Here is a 7,994-nt window from a genome sequence, read left to right as displayed (position 1 = left end):
TGTGTTTGTAATTATTTGGTGTTATATAAAATAACACCTAACAGACATATATATAAATTTCAAAACTAAGCTATCTTAAAAACTAATCTAACGCTAAGTTCCTATTACTAAAAATATTTTCCCTAACACTAGCTAAATTAACCTAAATACGTGCGATTACGTTGGTTTGGTTTTATTTGCTTAACGTCCTATTAACAGCTAAGATCATTTAAGAACGGCCTCCCGTGTTTGAGATATGCATGCGTGTGGTGAGTGCGTATGCGTGTTTTGGGAGGCTGCTGTGTGTACGTGTTATGTCTCCTTGTGATAGTTTGGTTTGGTTTATTTTGTTTAACGTCCTTTTAACAGCTAAGGTCATTTAAGGACGGCCTCCCGTGCGTGCGACATGCATGCGTGTGCCGAGTTCGGCATAGGCCGGAACTTTTCCCGATTTATAGTGCTACTACAACACACCTCCTCCGTACGCTGCCAAAATACAAAGGGCGGCCCACAGCACAGATGCGAATTCTATTTTTTAAAAAAACCTAGGCTACTGTATGATCGTACACCCGGCCTTTGTGTGCCGCCAATATGGGCGGCCCACACGATCAGGTGTACCAGCAAAAATAGGCAAAGAATAATAATTTTAGAAGGATAAGTAAATCGTTCCAACCTACCCTATCCTACAAATAGTTACAAAAAAAACTAACAGTACGACAAAGTGTCGTTCCGCTCCGTGGGCAACATGTGCAGGTGATTTAAGATTGCGCGTACACGTGATATCCGGAACAGAACGACACTCGTAAGAACACTGGCGTAAGGCATAACCAGCCTTCTCTAAAAGACTAATGAATGTTCCCGTATCCCAAAACCCGGCAGTATGGTGACAAGTACTCGCGTTTGTGGCTTCACGTTAACATTGCGGGGTTCAGACAAAGACCGCTCTCTGACGGTTTTTGTGTGTGTGGGGGGGGGGGGGGGGGGGGGGGTATTTTGTTTAACGTCCTATTAACAGCTAAGGTGATTTAAGGACGGTGCGATATGCGTGTAGCGTATTTGTGTTTTGGGAGGCTGCGGTATGTTCGTGATAAACCTCCTTGTGATAGGCCGGATCTTTTGCCGATTTATAGTGCTACCTCACTGAAGCGTACTGCCGAAGACACCCAGCAGCACACCCCACCCGGTCACATTATACTGACAACGGGCGAACCAGTCGTCCCACTCCTAATTTGCTGAGCGCTAAGCAGTCTCTGTGTATGAAATCTACAACCCGAAAACTAAAGGGGATGAGGGGTTTATATCATACTGAATTATTAATGTAAGGCCTACCTTTCTCTGTTTTGGTGCAACTGGGAATGTGGTTAATAAAATCCAGTTCTTGAGGTTTAACTCTCTGACGGCATGATATCCGGGTATTCCGCCGTTGGTCCGTCACCGCCGAAAAAAATGTTTACTGCATATATAAACATTTTTGGTAATTCTATTAATGTTCAATTGGATATGTGGACGATCACAACGTTTGATCCATAACCTGCACCTGTAAATGTCCGATTTCGGCTTTAGAAATGGCACAAAAAATACTCCCTGCATGTGGGGGCGGTCACTGTGCCGACTATCAGACCGACATTGGCCATACGCAGTGTTTCACCATTTTGGCGTTACGTTGCTATGTCCGATTGTCAGGTGACTGTCGCTTATACCTCGAACAAAATGCTTATATCATTGGGAAACCGGAATATTGTCTATTTGGACATACAAAATTAACTTCCAAGTAGTCATTTGATTGGCTAATCCAAAAGGTCACCCGACGTGACCCCTTATTAGGCCATCTGAGATTGGTTTGGTTAAGTTTATTTTGTTTAACGTTCTACTAACAACTGAGGTCATTTAAGGACGGCCCCCGTGCGTGCGCAGTGCATACGTGGGAGGCTGTGGTATCTTTTGCCGATTTATAGTGCTACCTCACTGAAGCATACTGCCGAAGACACCCAGCAGGACACCCCACCCGATCACATTATACTGACAACGGGCCAACCAGTTGTCCCACTCCCAATATGCTGAGCGCTAAGCAGGAGTAGCAACTACAATTTTTAAAGACTGGTATGTCTGGGCAAGGGGACAGAACCCAAAGCCTTCCTCGCAGGGGCGAACGTTCAACTAAAGGTCAAAAGTGAGGCATTGTGAAGGGAGACATTAGGAAGAAGAAAGTTGTTCAGAAAGAACAGAAAAGATAATACCCCAAATTACGTCGCCTCTTACGATCACGCAGGGGGGACAGCAAATACAATTCGTATGCTCCCCTGCAGGTAGGGCCTAAGAATTGTACCTGCTGCCCCATTGCATGATCGTAAGAGGCGACTAAATTTGGGATCTTCTCTTTTCTCCTCTTTCTGAACAGCTTTCTTCTTCCTAATGTCTTCCTTGACAATGCCTCACTTTTAGCCTTTAGTTGAGCGTTCGCCGCTGTGAGGAAGACTTTGGGTTCTGTCCCCTAGCCGAGACATACCAGAGTCTTTAAAAATGGTAGTTGGTAGTGCGACGACTGGTTCGCCCGTTGTCAGTATCATGTGACCGGGTGGGGTGTGCTGCTGGGTGTCTTCGGCAGTATGCTTCAGTGAGGTAGCACTATAAATCGACAAAAGTTCCGGCCAATCACAAGGAGTTTGGTTTGGATTATTTTGTTTAACGTCCTATTAACAGCTAAGGTCATTTAGGAAGGTCTCCCGTGCGTGCGACATGCATGCGTGTGGTGAGTGCGTATGTGTATTTTGGGAGGCTGCGGTATGTTCGTATTAAGTCTCCTTGTGATAGAAGTAGACTTAACACGAACATACCGCAGCCTCCCAAAACACGCATACGCACTCACCACACGCATGCATGTCGCAAGCATGGGAGGCCGTCCTTAAATGACCTGAGCTGTTAATAGGACGTTAAACAAAATAAACCAAACCAAACAATTCTGATGCTCTACCTGCAGGGCACCCGAGACGAAGACAAACTTTACTATAGTTTATATAGGAAAATCACATTTTGGACTAGCATTCGTTTCATTTCTATTGGAATTCATTCTAAGTTGGAAGGGACTCAAGGTGTTTTACCAAAATTGTGAATTTCATGGCCCTGGGTTCTCATGTTTGTCCCTTTGGAGGAGGTACCCTTAACTTGTTTATATAAGGAAATCGTATCCACGCACAACAAAAAAAGAAAAATGTCTGCCGGTCTTTAGATACGACATTACCATAACTGGGGAATGTCTCGGAAACGATTTTTGGAAATCTGTACACGTATTATTTTTTTTAAATCTCCATTAGATGCTTTTTAAAATGAACTGTCAGCTTTAAATGACCTTAGCTGTTAATAGGACGTTAAGCAAAGAAAACCAAACCAAACCAAAAGTGACTTTTAAAATATACAGAGGACATTTTAATGGTTTAACATAGAAGTACACTAAATTAAGTTGGGTGAGTAAACGAAATAAATAATAATTCTTCACATAAATATGTAAATAAAATATTACCGTATGGTTCATGATATTATGCACGTAAAATATCCAAATATACCAAGCATTCCGTGCAATTTACAAAGAATTTTTCACCGAATATCGCAAACACAAACACACTAACTTAACCGATATGTTAGTTCAGCAAGACTCCAGCAATGTGGTATCTAAAGTCACATTAACTAACAGAACAGCAGCATTCATTTGTTCTAGTAGAAGTTATTAGATACCCTTACGTGAGTACAATATGATAGAGAAAATGTGAGGAAGACTAGTTGCTGTCACTGGCATTTTGGGCGCAAGACGACTTGTATTACAAGTTGTCCGTATGTTACTCGGTGGGTTGTCTGCTGGGTGTCGTAGGTAGTATGCTTAGGTGAAGTAGCACTTAAACATTAGCTTCAGTCCGGTTCTGTCACAGTGAGACATACCGCAGTCTCCCAAAACACAAAAGCACTATAATGTGCTCTACAATTCGAGACATTGTATACTAATTGTGGTTAAGAAACACACAACACACATTTAAAAAACTCTAAAAAATTTAATATATGTTATACATTAAGATAATAATTTGAATTCAAAGAAATCCGAGCACACAGTGTAAGTATTTAATTGATAAGCAAATACGATTTGTTCAGCGCCAATGGCTAAACATTCTTACATGGACCTTCATTCCCTTGACTGAATATGTTAAATTGTTTGATGTTGCTCACTGATTATGATAATGTACACTTTGTTCTTTATATAGTTACACACTGACAAAAAGCAACGTGTTTCCCTTCGTCCATAAAAGTGTCCACCAGGCGGAGTCCAGCTTTCTGGACAATGGTTTGTAACTGTTCCAGGGTATATTTACAGCTAAGTCCAGCACCTTCGTGGAAGTAAAGTCGTTCTCCCTTTTCCATCACCAAGTCAGTATTCAATCCAGCTGAGGAAATTAATATCATTTAAAATTATTCCAGTAATACTTAAATATTTACCGCTAGTTCAATGCCAGTTTGAAATGATGAATATATAAATATATATCTTAATAATATGATAGTAGTGCTAGTTTACTTTTCATGTCATTGTGTTATATTTTATTTGTGAATTTTATTATATTTCTGCTATCAAGGTGTGAACAAACTTTAAACATAATTGGTGTATGTGATAAAAGTAGAGCAAATCGTGGAAAGGAAGTCGTCTTCTCCGATTGCGTATTGGCCATGCTAACATTATTATCTACATCTTTATGGAGGATCTTAACTTTTTGTCATTGCTGTGATCAACCGTTTACTGTGGAGCATGTTTTATTCATGGACGCGCGTGGGACCTTTTATAACGTTACGTCTATGAAATGATTGTTTGATACGATGTCGGCATCATTTGAACTTGACTATTTGCGTGCAATAAAATGTGTTCAACAGATGTTTTCCCCTGAATGACTAAAATTTTCGGTGAGCTCAAATGATTTATGTTGTAATTTCTTCTGGTAAACTATCATATATATATATAACAATTGCGTTACTGACTCGTGCCCTGACCGGGCCTCAAACTCTACGACACCCAATCGCCTAGCCAGAAATACCCGCAGCTTATAACGCTTCTAAAAAAGAACGTTTCAATGGTGCAGTGATGGATGGCCCAAAATCTTGACATGATTATAGTGGAAGTCGTCTATTAGATTATATGAATACCAGGATCGCAATGTATTTAACAACTAAGATAGGAAATTGAAATCTTTATCGATACATGAGTTTTTCTGAGCATTAAACACTGAACAGCTTTATTGTTCGACCCCTGATATCATCGATGTTCTTTTGCTTTATCAGTAGTAAACACATTTAAAGATCAGCTTACGTATAGAGTACCGGATGTCCTCGCTAGCCTCTATGTAAGACCTCACGTAACTCATGTTCTCAGGACTTGTGTTATGGACAAAATCTAACTGATAAGTGAACTTGTCAAGGTCGATCTTACTACCGTTCTCCTTGTTCATCCTTGTGACTCCATATTGGTAGAATGTTTGTTTAACACCTGAAGGAATACATCATAAAATAATGAAGATAAACAAAAATGGTATTAGTAAAATTGTGCTACGTCTACGACGAATAGAGATTATTTAAGAGTACAGCTAACAATGAAATGCATTAAAACATTTTGAAACAATACATTTAAAAGACAAATATTTGACATATTTCTACCATCATTTGTTTTAAATGTTAAATTGTCATCTTATTAATTGTTCAAAAACTTCCCAAAACACGCATCTATCTCCAACACTGAAATTCAGCCTGAAATGACCACAGCTGTTGATATTACTTTACAAACCAATTGTTCAAAAATGTTATTTCCTGATATTTGTATGGTGTCTGCACTGATTTAACACAATATACCTCATCAGAATTAATTGGTAATGACAACAAAATTAGGCATACATAAAACTGACCAAATATGCATAAAGACATTATATACATCAAAATAATTGGCACTATATCGAATGTATAGTTACAGAACATAAAATATCAAAAACAAAAATACCTGCATCATCACTGTAGGCTTTTATAATAGCATCTCTGTTCTGGGTGATGTCAGCTGTAAAAACCAGTCGACATTTATCTGAAAAAAATTGATAAAACTACTTAATAATCTGAACCTTCCCACTGGCGTTGCATTTACTAAACGAGTCATCGGATAATCACAAAATTCAGTTATCATTAAAACCAGTAAATGTTTCTGGAAGTCTAGAATTTCATTTATGTCAATGGACTCCAAATAAAATCTGTTATGTTTGCTGTGGGCTTTTCAAATCGTCCGTCCGTAACAATTAAAACCAGAAATTGTTTCTGAACAATTTGACGGGCTTTTCACACCATTGTCATCTTAACATAAATGACCTTGATGACCTTAACTGAAGGTCATTCATATAAACGAACCTGGTAGCCCATATAAGGTCTCTGGGCCTCTTGGTAATTGAGAAAATGTTGTTTAAAAATCTTTGGACATATTTGACCTTTGTGACCTTGAATGAAGGTCAATGATATTTTCGTCAACATATATACTTTGGTGCCCTTTTTCCAAGCTTTCTACAGACGAAATATCATGTCTCTAGGCTAGAGAAGTTTATTTAATGAAAATCGAAAAAATAACACATTTGACCCGTATGACCTTGTATGAAGTCCAAGGTCAATTTCCTTAACATACTTTGTAGCACCTTCTTCCAGTATGCTACAGACTAAATATCAGGTCTCTGGGAATTGTAGAAATCTATTCAACCGTTAATGAGATATAGCCATAAGGGTAAAAATCGTTAAAAATAACATAATTGACCCCTGTGACCATGAATGAAGGTCGATGTCAATTTTCTTTACATACTTTGTAGCTCCTTCTCCCAGCATGCCACAGACCAAATATCAGGTATCTGGGCCCTTGTAGAATTTGAGAAGTGGTTTGTTTAATGAAAATTGAAAAAATAACACATTCGACCCCTGTGACCTTGAATGAAGGTCAAGGTCAATTTCCTCGACATGCTTTGTAGCCAATTTTTCCAGCATGTTAAACACCCATAATCAGGTATCTGGGCCTTGTAGAATTTGAGGAGTATTTTGTTTAATGAAAAAATCGAAAAATAGTATTTCTGCACTTTGACCCCTCCATAAAACCGGAATTTGATGTTTTACATAATAACGTTCAGATAAAAAATTATGTATTTTTCATTCTACACGACATATCCAAAAATGAACGAAATCCATACAGCCGGTAATGAGATATAGCAATCAGGGTCAAAATCGAAAAAATAACCCATTTGACCCCTGTGGCCTTGAATGGTGGTCAAGTTCCTTAACATACTTTGTAGCCCCTTCTCCCAGCGTGCTACAGACCAAATATCAGCTCTCTGGGCCTTGTAGAAATCTATTCAACCGTTAATGAGATATAGCAATCAGAGTAAAAAAACGGAAGTGACATCATAGCGGCCATTTTGTTTTTACAATGAAGATGAAAATCACGCCAAGTGTTAGAGGGCACTTTGGGAAACTTCTTCTATCACAATGATACAAAGTGTTATTCAGTCATATTGATGGTATTTCATGTCAAACATTTTCGCAATATACTAAAAAGATCAAAGGGAATTTTCACAATGGCGTATCTCCTTTACCGGAAGTGCTATCAAAACACAGAAAGTACCAAAATCATTCGAATAACATACTGCATTGATATTTGAAAGATTAAAAAAAAACAAAAATTCAAAATTCAAAATTTCTAAAAATAGAAAAACTTTGACCCCCAAATAAATTCTACAATAATATACCTTTAGAAGATCTGTAACTTAAACGGTTTTTGAGTTATGGATACTTATGATTTCTTAGGTATGGCCTCATGGCGGCCATTTTGAATTTTCTGACTTTCTTAATTTTGTTTGATGACCATCTTCAGACCTTCCCTTAAAACATACCTACATCACTTTAAACATAAGTTATACCATATTTGCTGAAATGCTTTCACAAAATCAAATGCAGAAGAAGAAAAATAATAATAA

At 38.4% G+C, this 7,994-nt stretch overlaps 1 protein-coding gene across 1 annotated transcript; it reads right to left on the bottom strand.

Moving 5' to 3' along the window:
- Nucleotides 1-4,002: 4,002 nt before the first annotated feature.
- On the bottom strand, nt 4,003-6,076 carry LOC117318755 (the record flags this gene model as incomplete). The annotated part of the gene is made up of 3 exons (XM_033873706.1): nt 4,003-4,406; nt 5,318-5,494; nt 5,999-6,076. Coding segments are annotated over 3 exons (443 nt in total), but the record flags the coding sequence as incomplete, so codon positions are not given.
- Between the last annotated feature and the right edge of the window lie 1,918 nt (nt 6,077-7,994).

The sequence above is a fragment of the Pecten maximus genome, unplaced genomic scaffold (assembly GCF_902652985.1).
Source record: "Pecten maximus unplaced genomic scaffold, xPecMax1.1, whole genome shotgun sequence".
NCBI classification, from domain to species: Eukaryota; Metazoa; Mollusca; class Bivalvia; order Pectinida; family Pectinidae; genus Pecten; species Pecten maximus.
This window is presented reverse-complemented; position numbering and strand designations above follow the sequence as displayed.